This window comes from Numida meleagris, chromosome 19, assembly GCF_002078875.1.
Source record: "Numida meleagris isolate 19003 breed g44 Domestic line chromosome 19, NumMel1.0, whole genome shotgun sequence".
In the NCBI taxonomy this organism is placed as follows: domain Eukaryota; kingdom Metazoa; phylum Chordata; class Aves; order Galliformes; family Numididae; genus Numida; species Numida meleagris.
Genome location: NC_034427.1, coordinates 2,572,952 through 2,587,078, shown reverse-complemented (window position 1 = coordinate 2,587,078; position 14,127 = coordinate 2,572,952). Strand labels below are relative to the sequence as shown.

Genomic DNA, 14,127 nt, shown 5'->3' with positions numbered 1-14,127 from the left:
CACTCTAAGTAGGTAATAAATTCCTTTGCTAAGCTACAGATCTTGTACGCTCATCCAAGGGCAGTGACCAGCCTCGCTTGCCATCCCAGTAAGCAGAGCTGTCATCTGATGGGTTTTGTGGCATCCTTCAGCCTGGCAGGGGATTGAAGAGCTTTCTGCAGTAGCTGCACCTGAGTGCTTGAGAACAGTGCTTGTTCCTTCAAATGGAAACGACTCAGCAGGGCCCTTCCCAAACCCACTGCTTGGCTGTGAGGGAGCATCAGCAGAAATCTGGCCTTAAAACAAGGAGTAGAGGGCATTGCTGTTGTAACTCGAACACTGCTGGAGGAGGAGTGCTTTTTCTCTGATCTCACTGGAATTCCTTCTGTCCCTATTGCAGGGACAGTCACCTGCTGGTGTGGGTAATGCTGTAGCGAAGTGCAGGCAGCTGCTGTTTCTGGAGGCTGTGTGTGTTTGTGCTGAGATCTGGCTCCTGCCAGCTTTCTCCTGTCATACCTTGAGGTTGTTTTGTCCTGAGCATTTCTGTTAATAGCTTGTGCTTTGTGTTGTATCCTCCATCCCCGTTTCTAGTGAAATCTCTGAGACGGTTTCCAGCTGAAAGACTGTGCCAGAGGGATGAAGTAAATGCGTGAGAGCAGCGAAATGCATTCTTCAGGCTATGGCTGTCCTGTGCCCTTCCAGTCACAGGAGTGATGCACGAGTTGTGCTCTCCTGGGTATGAGTCGGTGTTAAATGCATTGTGTTATTCAGGCAGCACACACACACAGTCTTCTCAGGACTGATTCACAGGCTCATGGAGTATCCTGAGTTGAAAGGGACCCACAAGGTTCGTTGTGAACGTGGGCTGACTTCCATCCCCAGTGGTGCAGTGGGTGCTGGAGGTGGGAATAAGGTCACTGTGTGGAATAGTGGCAGGGTTGGTGGGGATAATGTAAAACGAAGGCCAGCTGGAGCTTGGTGCAGTGGTGTGAGCACTTGGTAAAGCTGTTTGCAGGCAATCTTCATGAGGCTTTGCACAAAGCATTAATCAAGAAACTAATTTGCCCATGAATGGAAGAAAGGTCTTTTTATCAAGCTCATTTAGCCTTTCCCTTTGCTTCCTTCCCTGAAGGTCGCCTTTCAGGAGCAACAGCAGATTTTTCCAATGCTGGAATTGTTGCCTACTCTACTGAATGTGGCCGGGCTCAGGTGCCTCCAGAACAGCATGTCCTGCTGCTGCTCCTGGAGACCAGGTTCCAGGCCGTGGTTCTGACCTCGTGCAGTGTTTTGGCTTAGTCTGGCAGGCTCTTGACTGAGGAATGTCCCGTTGCTTGGTGTGCTGTGCCTCAACGTATGTGAGGCCTGTGGCAGCTCCTGTGTTGTTTAGTTTTATTTAATATCTTATTCATTTTTCTCATGCTGCTTGTTGGACTGATGGAGGGTCTGGCTCTGCTGTTTCAGCATAGAGGAGTCAGTTGTCTTTCTTGAGCTGCTTCTTACACCACTATCCTGACGCTGGCTTACACCTCTTCCAAAGCCAGCCCTGCATGCCTGTGGGTGTGCGGTTGCACAATACCTGCCTGGGGAAGTACAGGGAGGGTGGTGTGTGCAGACGGTGCAGGGCTTTTTCACAGCCTCTGCAACTCATGTCTCCAGTTGTGGCAGATATTGGGCACCTGGGCACCTTGATAGAACAGCTCGCTGCTGGGAGAGGCATGGAGTTATGCAAGGGCTGTGTATTGTGAATACTGGCATGACAGTGGAAGCTGCAGGTTGGTGTACATGGAGAGCATGGGCAGAGGATGAAGACCTCCTGTGCGGATCCAGGGCACGCTCCTCGTATGGGAGATGGGAGCCTTCAGTTTGCTCAGTGGACTAGAAAACCTGATTATTTTGCTGTAGCTGTGTGGGTGGCTTGTTTGTATGCTCTCCTCTCTCACTCTAGTGTGAAAGGCGAAGTTGTGGACAATGACTCAGGCTCTAAATGGGTAAGACTTGCTCTGAAGTGATCAGGCCCTGCAAAAAGAGGTGCAAATGGGTGCTTGTTCCAAGCATGGCATTATTTTCATGGGCAGCTGCATTCCTTGTGCCTGGTAGGTTTCTGTGCCAGTGCTGTGAGGCTGCACTATTGATTTACAAGTGCTTTGACAAAACCCCTCGGCTCTCAGCAGCACCAGGAGCTGCTTTCCCCTGCCCAGCCCTGTACCAGAGCCCTTGCTCCCAGCTGGATCTGTGTGCATTAATGCTCACCATTGGTTGTAAGTGTTGATATGTGGAGTGGTACAAAGTCACAAGCCCTGGCAAGTCCACAGCCTGTCCTGCTAGCAGGTGTCACCTCCCTTTTTAGGGGAATCCCTCAAGGAAATGGATGACCTTCCTGCTTGGTTTTTTTTTTTTTTGCATCCGCATACCTGGGAGTTGAGCGCATTCTGCGTTGCCACTGAGCATCTTCCGAGGGATGTTCTGACACCGAGCAAGAGGACGGCCCAGCAGAGGACATCTGGCCATCACCTGTACAGATTTGGGGCACGAAGTTGAAAGACCATCCAAAAATGTGGTTCATGGCATAACTTCCAGTTGTGGGCTCGGTGGATGTTTTCTGTGCCTCCACTGGGAGCAGCTTGCCTGGCGTTCAGTGTTTCCAGGTCTTGGCAGCTTGGCAGCACGCTCCTTGCAGAGATGGGGCGTTTTCCAAAGCAGAGCGCTTCCCGGCTGTGGGCGGCTTGCTGGCATATCCTGAGTGCAGCTCGTGTCACGGCCTGGCTGCAGATTGTTTAAACAAGAACTCAGCGTGTGGTGCTGGACATGAGCTCTCCTCCTGTTGGGCTGGTAAAAATAGTCTGTGCTCCCGACAATATTACTTGCGGTAAACATCTGAAATGTTTCTTTTCGTGTCAGCTATCTCACTCTCCTGCAGCATCCGGAGGGTTTGGCTCGTGGGATCAGCAGTGATGGCTGGGGTCAGCCAAACCCAGCGACCTGCTGAAGGAGCCCTGCACGGGAGCTCTGCTGCAACACCGCGCTCCTTAAGGCATGTTGTTTAGAACAAGCTGAATGGAATGGGCTCTAAATAAAATAGGTAACAAGGTATCGTGTTCTTTTTCGTCGGCCGCTCTCATGTTGCGAAATACCTGAAGTAAGAACATACCAAGAGTTGATGCATATCGTCTCTACTTGATGGATACCCAGAATCAAACCAGGAGAAAAAGCTGCAGAAGAGCAGGATTCCCCTTCCTGCTGAGCCTCTTCCATCCGTGCAGGAGGACTGATGGCACCACTGGGATTCACCTGCAGTCAGTGCTGGCTGTAAGCTGCTCTATCTTATCGGGTGTGACACAGCAGTAGGAGGTTCCCCTTGAAGGGAGCGTGGTGGCTGCTGTCCCTGCTCCCTGCTCTGAAGGCACTGCTCGGGGTTAGGCTCTCAGGCCACTGCAGGCTGTACAAACCCCATCCAGCAGCTTTCCTCCCTTATGTTGGCTGACCGGCTAACAACGGCGTGGCTGGTGGTGTTGATTCCTTTAGGGCATCCAGTGCAGTCTAGTAAAAGGGGCCTGAAGCAGATTCTTAGGGTGTAGGCAGGCAAGTGAATGGAAGAAAAATGGGAATTCTGGAAGATCAGTAAATAAAGGAGTAATTCTGCAGTGAGGTCCACCTGCAGCTGGGCTGTGTGCTGAGGCATCGTGCGGGGGATGGTGAAGTGAATAGTGTTTGGATTGCGAAGAATAAATATTATTTCTTCAGATGCTTCTGGTACTTGTTCAGATTCTGAAAGGCTGTGGGTAGTAGGAGGAACTGAGAGTGTCTTTAATGAGAAGGAAGGACAAAGATTGATTGGGTTTTTGCTATGGGACGCCAGCAACCATGCAGGATCTTCAGTGTTTTCATTCCAGCCTGCGTTTCCATATGGCTATTTTCATAGGCTGTTAGAAGCCTGATTGCCTGGCCATAAAGCAGGTGGTGGCCCAGTGTCCCAATAGAGATAATCTTTGTATAGCTGTGCTGTGAAGGACAGGGAGAGGCTGGCTGCAGCTCAGCGGGCCTGGCTCTGGCGCAGCGCACTGTGTGCTGCCCTTGTTTGGGTTTCTTTGCAGCAGCAGGAACCTGCTCACTCCAGGTACATGGTCAGCTTCTGGTTGAAATGGTTTGGCTCGGACTGACAGGTTTGACAGTGGAGCCTTCTTGGGTCTTCTGTGTGTAGAGGACAGTGGAGTGGAAAATGAGTCTCCAAGTCCACTGTGTGGACGCAGAGGGTGACGCTGATAAATGGGTATGATTTTTCTTTTCCCCAGGACCTCAGTGGCCAGGTTTGCCCAGCAGTCTTCTCACGAAGTGTTGCCAAATATTTCTGGAAAAACTGGGAAAACCTCTGCAGCAGCCCCTCCCCAGCTGCGCTGCCCTTACACAACTTCTTCTTTCTTGAACCCTGCCATGATGCAACAGGATTCAAGCATGACTGCAGGGAATGCGGAGGCTGAGCTTTCTGGCAACCCCCTGTAAAAACCTTCACCCTTCCCAGAACTCTGCTGGGTATTTCCTGCTGTGTTACTGAGGTGGGTGATCTGTCCAGCTATTACGTAAGGTTCGATTGGAGGCCTTCTGCAAACCTGTTTCAGTCCCCTGGAGTGTGAAATCCTGCTGGAAGCACTTCTGCTTTGGGCAGTCAGTTTAGGAATGTTCTCATATTGAACAATCCGTGTGCTGGCAAATACATGTGGTGTTTTTTTTTTTTAAGTGAAACTGTTCTTGCACAACTGGTCTCTTCAGGCTTCAATCTCAAACAATTCTGCTTTTTCAAGGACAGATTTGAAGGGCTCCGTGTACTCCAGCGCTGTTCCTGTGTCAGACGGATGAGCGAGGCGAGCTGCAGCGTGACAAATGGCCATTTTTAGGCTGGCTGGCTGTTACCACACCACCAGGCTGTCCCAGCCTCTCCTTCAGGCCGCAGGTTTCCTGGCTCTGAGTGCAGCCAGGCCAAATGGCACCGCGGAGGCTTGTGATGACAGCGCTGCCTGCGTGCACGCAGCAGGCGCGTGTTGGCACGGCTCTGGAAGGCCGGGGGCTCTGCTGCCCACGTGGCGTGCACGTGAACCCACTCCCCAGATGGCAGCGGCTCGGCCTGGCCACGCCGTGCCTGGCATTTTGGCTGCTCTAATTCTGGAGCCTGAGAGATGGGAAGCCAAGGGCTGGCTGGCTGCCCCCTGCGACCTTGCACGTGAGGAGGAGCTGTGGGGCAGGGGCAGCCGCTTCTCCTGCTGCATGGGAAAAGCTCTGCCTTCTTGTTTCTGGGACAGGCTGCTGGCTGGGGAGCTGGAGGGCTGTTGACTCCCTCCTGCGCTGCTCGTGCACCAGCTTGGTCCCTTGCTCAGGAGAGGCTTGGGGTTCTGACTGCTGCAGTTTGGATGGCACTGAGTGACCTCACAGTTCCTGTGCCTGCCCTGCCGGAAGCTTTTTCCATGCTGCTGCTGCTGCCTCCTTGCTAGATTCCACCTGGAGCCAAGCCCTGCCCCTGATCCCTGCTGCCCTTGGGGGCTGACAGCTGGTGGCCCCAGTGACAATGAGTGCCTCTGTCTGTTTGTTAACTGTGGGCACTGCTGTTATTTGAGAATGATGTGGGCACAGGAGGTTAGAGGAGAAACAAAGTCCTCAGTGGTAGTGTTTACAGGGGTTGGGTAGGCTTTGGTTTTGTGCCCTGCTTTGTTGTGGTTTGTATGATTTTCTTTGTTATTATTTTGAAAAATTTTATCTTGCCTATCTGATCTGAGCTGATGCCTTGTGGATCTGCAGATGGTCTGACAGATCTTGACAGCTCCTAACACTTCACTTCCTCAGCCTCACTTCATCACTTTCTCCTGTGCACCAGCTACTCTTAATGGTATTACAACCCTGGTAGACCACAGTTATCATTAGTAATTACCTTGCAAACCATAATTCCCACTGATGCAACCTGTGCTTCCTGCCGCTCCATGCCATTGCTCAGCATAGCGCAAGGAGGCTCTATTCCCCTATTACTCAAACAGGTTATGCAAATAATTGTTATTCGCGTTACTTCTGAGGAAAGAGAGAAACTGAAGAGTGCTGCCAGTTTATTGGTGGCTCAGCTTCACTTGGGGCTGTTTGGATGCTCTGGGAAGCATGCATTCCTTGCAGCTGTAGCAGGTTAAGAAGCTCCTATTTCCTACTGCTTGTTATGCTGCAGCTGAGATGTAGCATCTGAAATGGGCTTGGTGTGCTTGAATGGACAGTCATGCTCCATTGGTTATGTGATGTGTGGCTGGAGCAGGCTGAGGAATAACAAGCCTGGTAGTCAGTCCTGATGCTTGATGGAGCGCAAAACTGTTTAACCTGCTGCGGTGCCGCTGCCTGGGCGTGGATCTGGCCACAGCACTGCTCCCACATGGCTGCTCCTCAGTCTTGGCTGCTCCACAGGGTCATTGCTTGAGTTCATGTGTCTCAGGAAATGCTTAGTGCTCCTACAGTTTTCCTTACTGCACAGTGCAACACTGAATCTTTTGCTAACCTGTGTGATCACTCTTACAGGGAGGCTTCGCCTTGATTTTTAGCAGCTCTGCATCTTCAAGGTCAGATCCCCAGCTGAGCAGGCAGCCAGTCTGTGATCCTCCTGTCAGCGTGGTTCTGCTGCAGAGGTGATAACCATTCAGGTTTCCCATCTGCAGTTATCTTCCTCCCCATGCTTAGCAACACCTGCTCCACCCCGGAGAGCCCCCTCTTTTCACTTATGGCAGAAGGGAGCAGTTCTGTAGAGCCCATGCTTCCTGTAGTATATGGACAGGGCTCTGCGTTGTGCAAAGCCTGACACTAGTGTCCTGCACGCTGTGCAGGTGGTGACTGCTGCCCTTGTCTGGTCCCTGGTGACTGGCTGCAGGCAACTGGAAGGCTCTCACCCCTGCAGGAAACTTGCCTTTGTCACCAGAGCATCCTTGGAAGGTGTGCATCTGCATGTTTACCTTAAAGAACTTGCATTTACTGAAGTCAGTGGGAGGCTCAGCAGAGGCCACATGACCAAAAAATACTTTTCTCCAGCTGAGTATGCACACAACATGGAGTATGTAAAAACGCAGGCCTCTCAAGTGCTGAAAAATGCAAATGCATCCCCGCTGTGGTCCAGATGATGTTGTAACATTTTGGATTGCTAGTTGTCAAATGGAGGATTAAATTTGAAGCTCAAACTGTGTTTCGCCATGTATTTCATCCAGCAGCGTTTCTGGGGGGCTTGGGGAGTTGAGAATTGCTTTCTGCTTCAGAGGAAGGCTTGCTGTTAGCTCAGTCACACACCTGCAATTGCAGCAGGGCCACTGCTGTCTGATCTCATCAGCAGTGCTTAAAGAAGATGCAGTCAGAGGGTTGGGTTCTGCAGGGCTTGGGCTGTGTGGAGGTGAGCGCTTTGCTGTCGTGCTGTTTGAGTTCCATTTATTTATTTTTCGGTTGAATTTGGACAAGTGAATTCTCTGTGAGAGGCTCAGGGCTGATAGCTCTGGCTTTTATCTGCTGGGCACCAGAGGGAAAATGCTGCTCAAAAAGCTTTGCTTCCAGGAATTCAAACTCATTTCTGACACGCAGAGTACTTTACTTTGTAGCTTGTAAGTGGGCATTCCTCTAAATGCCCTGTCTGAAATGCGTAATTGTGTTCAGTTTTGTGCCAGAGAAGAGCACGGAGCAGCCTGAGTGCTGTTACAGCCCAAGTGTAGCTGTGGGCACTGCAAACAATTTTCAGACATAAGGGCAAGCAATTGTTTCTAGCTTCCTTAAGAGTGTGCTCAGAGGCCTTTGCAGGAGCTGCAAGTGGGCATCTTCTATAGAAATGTGGCCAGCACTCCATTACAGCGCAGATCATCTTAAGGTCTGAACTCATCATTCTGAAGCCTGAGGTTCCCCTGCTGATGCTAGCTGTGAGGACGGAGCCAGGGAAGGATGTTGAAAGCCCTCTGAAAATCTTGGGTAAAAGGTTTCAACTTCTCTCTGGCCTTGCCCTCCCACTCTGTGTTCTCCTGCCATGCCCCGTGTGCGCTGGCTTTAGGGAATAGCCTGGGTGTGTGCCCCAGCCTGGATGCCTCTCTTGTGGCCTGGAAAAGGGGATGTGGCCTACAGGGCAGGCTTGTGTCCCTGGCAGGTGCTGTGAGCAGGATGGCAATGTGGAGGTGCTGGGCAGGGGACCTGGGCTCCTCATCCCTGCAGCCGTACTTGTCCCCTTTGCCTCCTGGACCTGGCACACAGAGCTGCCGTGAGGAGTCAGTGGGGCTGGGATGCTCCAGCTCCTGTTTGGAGGCATTATAATTGTATTGAAAATAGATGGTGGGGGTTTCACCCTGAGGGATAGCCCAGCACACAGCTCTCTTGTTCTCGCTCCTCAAATGGAGAGGGGGAGGAAATAGTGGACAGGACTTGAGGGGTGAGACGAGGACAGGACTGTCTCTCCCATGGATGCTCTCCTTCCTGAACCGATCCTGTGTGGGCATCCCACAGGCTGCAGCTCTCCAAGCCCTGCTCCAGTGTGGACCCATACTACGGGGCCCATCCTTCAGGAGTGACACTGGCACAGGGCCCGACAGGTGGCAGCTCCCCCAGGCCTCCTGCTCCCTGTGGGCTGCGGCTCCGGCCTGGGCCCTGCTCCTGCAGGGCTCCGTGGGCTGTACCACCTTCAGTCCACATCCACTGCTGTACCATGGGCTCCTACATGGCTCTACGTGGAGATCTGCTCCTTCTGGTGCCCATGAGCTGCAGGGGACAGCGTGCTCCACCACGAGCCTTTCCCGGGCTGCAGGGAGCTTCTGCTCTGTGGCTGGAGCATCTCTTTTTCTCCCTGCTCACAGAGGCCACCCTGCAGCCCTCCGCTACCAAACCCCTGCCACGTAAACTCAATACAGTTAGTGAAGCACAGAGCTGTGTTGCAGTGCTCCTGTGGGTCTGGCCCCAAGCTGCTTTGCATACTGCTTATCTCAGTGTTGCTGTACCCGTGGCACAGATGCCCAAGGAAGATTGCTACATGGTGAGGGTTGGCCACAGTGTAACAGCAGCAGATTCTCTTGCTTTGAGTTGGATCGGTTACAGCTGCTCAGTCCAACACTGAAAACAGCTTTTGAATCTTTGACCATCAAGTAATAAAATCTAAAAGGAAACCCTGTGATTTCCTGGTATCTCTTTACAAGCTGAGAGCCCTGCTGTAAGGAACCTGTGTAGCGATTTTGTGTTGTGTAGCTTGAAGTGATGCTCTTGGTTACGAGCCAGGGCTGAGCTGCCTGCCCTGAACAGTGCTTCTTGTTCCCACTGATTTTCTCTTTGCAGCTACACGGGGCCAAACTTGGGTAAAGGGTCCTACCAGGAATCCCCTTTCAGAAACCCTGGGTCAAAAGATAGGCTGTGCAGCAGTGCAGGTGTCAATGGACCTGATTGCTGGAGCACCACGGAAGCCACAAGTATAAATGGGTGTCCAGAGTGAGGAGTCCAGTTTGTAAATGGCGGATCCAGGAGTGGTTTTCAAAACAGATGATTCAGATGTAGCCACCAGTCCTGAAAGCCCCATCCTGCTTGTGGCAGGAGGTGCAGAGCTTGTATCTATGAGGCTCTGTGCTGTTTCCACCTGGAGCACATCTGCCATCAGAGCGCGTGGCTCCCTGGCACTGTCATGCTGACACAGAGCAGCCCTTCCTGGGGAATTACTTGAGAAATGGGTGTATTTCTTTAACGCATTTCAGTGCCACAGCAGCCCTCCTTCTGCTCTGTTACTGGGGGAAGAGGAAGCAGCAGGCAGTTTCAGCTAGAACGCAGCACTTGGCTTTGTGTGCTCTGGGCTGTTTGAGATGTTCAAGGTGTGAGGTTTGTGCTCCCAAGTTAGAGGGAGCCTGGCACGGCCCGGGGGCAGGATCCTGTGCAGAGGTGCGTCCTGGCAGCTCCCCAGCTGGTGTTGGCTTTCATGTGCTTGCACATACCCCAGGGGACACTTTTCAAGGGGAACAGGCAGCTGAGAGCGATAGCTATTCTTCTGGGAACTGCTGATGATGGTGTGCTGCCTGCCCTGGGGTGAGACGTGGGAAAGCGTCTCCTCCTTCTCTAGGCATGGGGGACCACTGCTCTGCCAGCTGGGAGCTCATTTCAGATTTCCTCTGTTAATCTACTGCTCTGTTAGGAGTGCCACCTCATTTGCTTCTGTGCAGTGGCTGAAGCATCGTTAAAATCGGCTGGTTTTTATTTTGGTAACAGGCTGTTTCTCTGGGGAACGTGACATTTCTGTTCCATCTCTGGGTGCAGCTCTTGGCTCTTTTTCGCACCGCTGTGTCCTTTGCCAGGGTCCCACTGAACTGACACCTTTGTTGCAGGAGCCCAGAGCTTGTTTGTGGAGAACCACAGAGAGAATAATGCATAACTTAATGCATATAATAATGTGTATGATAATGCATAATCTACTTACATAAATATGCTTGGATGTATTTATTATACGTGACCTTGGAGAATAAGACAGCCCTTGGCATCAATCCCAGGCCATCAGAAGTTAGGTATGTAGGGGGTGGGTGTTCCTGCAGGACAGCATTGGCCAGTGTCTCAGGCAGACGTGTCTGCAGGCATGTGAGCAAGGGTGCCATACCATAAATCCTGGCTTCCTCTCAAGTGTGGGCATCCCTAGCGTTGGATCTGTCAGGCCCTTCTTCCTCTTTCTTCTATCTGAAGGTACCATGCATTTCCACTGCATGCATTCAATTGCTTGTAGATGCAGTGATCTACGTGGGATGGGGACCTTGGACTAAATTGTCCTACTGATGGGGAAGTTCAGTCCAGAATTGGATGCCTGGGGTTCGGTTACTCTGTGCTCAGGAGGACAAGTGAGGACATCAGTGTTGTCCGTGTACCTCGGAATTTGCAGTGTCACTGTTCCCTTGTAGTGCTTGTGCAGTAACAAATATCTCCTTGTTTTTCCAGGGAAGGGAACGAACTGGGGGATTCTATGAAGATCACATACAGCGAGTTGCTGTGCAAAGTCTGTCAGCTTGCCAATGTCCTCCGCAACCACGGTAGGCAGCTGGGGCAAGGGGAACGTTAAATACTGGGAAAGTGTTAGACCAGCTTTTGGAGATGGGATCAGTTTTTTGCATGGTTGCTAGTCTATTAAATGCAACATGCTTCATTTCTCTGGCTGCTTCTACGGGTGTAGGGGAGGGTACATGCAGGTTTACTCTGCAGTATGTTCTTACACAGTCATTTCTAGCTCTGTATGTGAAAGCTTATCAGTGCTGGTTGTTCCTTCCAGCTGTACAAGGAAGGAACTTGTGCTCAAAACTTCCTCCTCTGGGATTTTCCAACTAGCAGTGGGATTCTGCCTCTTTCAAGGGGCTGAACACATCTGATCAGTACATGCAGAATTCATTGCGGTGCGTTCTGATCGTTGCAGCCAGCTTATAAGGGCTGTAAGGCTTGAAAGGCAGAATGCATGTGCTCAGTGCCCCTGGGCAGTCTGGAGCTCTTTTTCTGGTCATTACTGGCATGATGCTCCTTACATTTCTGGTGTCTGCCATGATGCATGGGCGCTGCTAGGAAATGGCAGTGGAGGTTCATGCCTGTAGGCTCTGCTTTGGCTTGGAGAGCTGAGATGCTCCATCCAAGCTGGCTCAGCTCTCCCTCCAGCTGAAGCTTTATTGTGTGTATATAAACGCTAGCTTAAAACCATTAGCTTTCTTCTATAGCCTGTTCCTTTGGTGTGATGTGATAATTTTGGCAAATGACATGCTCATTTTCCTGCCACAGGTGTGAAGAAAGGAGACCGAATTTCCATCTACCTACCTATGATCCTGGAGCTGGTCATAGCCATGCTTGCCTGCGCCAGGATTGGAGCCATCCATTCTGTTGTGGTAAGAGCAAGCCCTGTGCATCGCTGCTGGGGAGCAGCTCTTGGTTTTGGGAGAGTGAAGGAGAGGAACTGGAAGAGCTGGAAGGATAGGTGTTGACCATAAGATGGATAGAAACTAAATTAACGTGATGCTTCCTAGCCCTGTCCTGCACCATGGAATGAGCTCCTCTAGCTCTTTCCAGCGTGGTGTTACCATTTACCATGGGATAACAGCACAGCTGTGGCCGTTCCTGTTGTGTTGCTTGCTAACTTGGTTGTGTGATCTGTCAGTTTGCAGGCTTCTCAGCAGACTCTCTTTGTGAGCGGATCCTTGACTGCGGTTGCTCCCTCCTCATCACAGCAGGTAAAACATGCTTCAGTGCCCCCGACCCTGAGCAGTTTCTCTTGGCTGTCTGAAAGGTCTGTATTTTAAAAGCCAGATGTGCTTGGGATTGGAAGAGGAAGGGGCAGTGCTTCAGCTGAGCTGCTGCAAGGCGGATACGCTGCTTGTAGCTGTGCTTGAGGACTGCTTTCCTCTTTGAATGTACAGCAAAGCATCTAAGCAGCCCGCCCACTTTGTCCTGTAAAGCATGATGTCACCAGCTGCTAATAGCATGTTTCCCAACACTTCTCATCCATGTTCCTCTTCAAAATACGCAGATGTTTGCAAGATGTATCATTCATGGGCCAGCCCAAAATTGAGGGATTCCCTCTCTTCCCTGTTTCAAGGAGTTTCCTATCGCAACTCTCAGCTTTGTAAAGCTAGGGATCAAGAAAGTGGTAATGTTTGCATGTAAACCCAATGCATTTTCCAAAGCTATGTTTTCTGAGATAGTGCTGTTACTGTTAATAGGTCCATGGCATGGAAGGGACCCATTAAATACTGTAATGTGTGTTCTGGCCAAGTTGGATTATTCCACACAGAATATTCCTGAGAGACTTTTCGGGTCAAATTTGAACCTCTCCCAGGGAAGGAATTTCACCATTTCCCTTGGCATCTGTTTCTCCAGGCTAAAAGGGCGTATTAGGAAACCTTTCCCATCAGCTGCTTGACTGCTTTCCCTCCTTCTGGTGCACGAGTTCTGCTTTGACCTCCTGAAACTGCCTGTTGTTTCTAGCTGTCCCAGGCTGCCTTGGCTGTGGAGCCTCTCTCACGTTGTCCTTACTGTTTTGCAGATGCCTTTTATCGAGGGGACAAGCTGATCAACCTGAAGCAGATTGCTGATGAAGCCCTCCAGAAGAGTAGAGACAGGTAAGCTCAGATTCTTTTGTGAAAGGACGTTTGTTGGAATCTACTCCTGCACAAATGGGAATGTAAGTTTTCGTAGTGAAAATGGCCATGACCAGTGGTAGATCTCCCAGTGCCATGGGAAGGAATAACACTCCTTTGTGCAAGTGGTGAACAGTCCGACGTGGTACTGTGGTGCACATTAAGATGGAGCCTGAATCTTGCCCAAAAGCCACCTGCTCATCAGTAGTGAAATAAAACAAATATTTTGGCTGTGGGACATGGCTGTGTCGTAGGAACCAGTGCTTTAATTGGCATGTGCCAGTGTATGCACAGGATTAACGCCTGGCCCCCTTTCTTTAAAAATGTCTTCACTGAAATACTGGTGAGTCATCAAGCGGGGCAGATGTTACCATCACATTTGAAAGAAAGGGAAATAAACATGATGAAATGACTTTGCTGGGCTTACAGACACTGTCACTGTCACACTGGAGACCACAGCCAGATCCTTACACTTCCACGCCAAAATCTCCTCTTCCAGTTGCCCTAGCTTCTGCACTAACAAGAAAGATGCACACCACAATAATGGATAACTTTACTTGGGGGAAGAACAGATATTGGTCTTTTTTGTAACCTTTCGTTTAGTGGGCAAAGTATTCCTTGCTTGGTAAGTAAGAATAAAGGCAACATATTTGTAGAAAAGAGCTGCTAACATTCACTCTGATTTTGCATTCAATTTGTTAGATCAAACATGCAAATCTAGGGCAGATAGCCTGAATGTTAAAAATTCCAACTCCTTAGAAGTGTTTTCAAGTCTTTTGTTTGTAGAAGCAATTACATGGTAGGACAGAATGTGAATTTAAAGCTGATGGAGTTAACTGATGGAGATGATGTGCTGGTGCCCTTACAGGTGTGAGACAGGATGCTGTGCTAGTCCCCACGAAGGGACAGAGCCCTGCTCTTTTCCCTGCTGTATAATCTGGCTTTGGAAGTCTTTCCCTTTTCTGAAGTGCACAGCTGATCACTGCTAGGGCTGGGGGCAGCTGCCTAATATCTTGTGGGTGCTGTGGGGAGGTCCTGTTCAGAT

The 14,127-nt window shown here is 50.6% G+C and overlaps 1 protein-coding gene across 2 annotated transcripts in view; it reads left to right on the top strand.

Annotated features, from left to right (window-relative positions):
- Positions 1-14,127, top strand: part of ACSS2 (acyl-CoA synthetase short-chain family member 2) — a 31,138-nt gene that overhangs the window by 4,657 nt on the left and 12,354 nt on the right. For both annotated transcript variants that reach the window (XM_021416714.1, XM_021416715.1), the window contains exons 3-6: positions 10,909-11,000; positions 11,731-11,834; positions 12,104-12,176; positions 12,989-13,064. In XM_021416714.1, the coding sequence (XP_021272389.1) occupies positions 10,909-11,000; positions 11,731-11,834; positions 12,104-12,176; positions 12,989-13,064 (345 nt within the window). The remainder of the gene's footprint in view (positions 1-10,908; positions 11,001-11,730; positions 11,835-12,103; positions 12,177-12,988; positions 13,065-14,127) is intronic.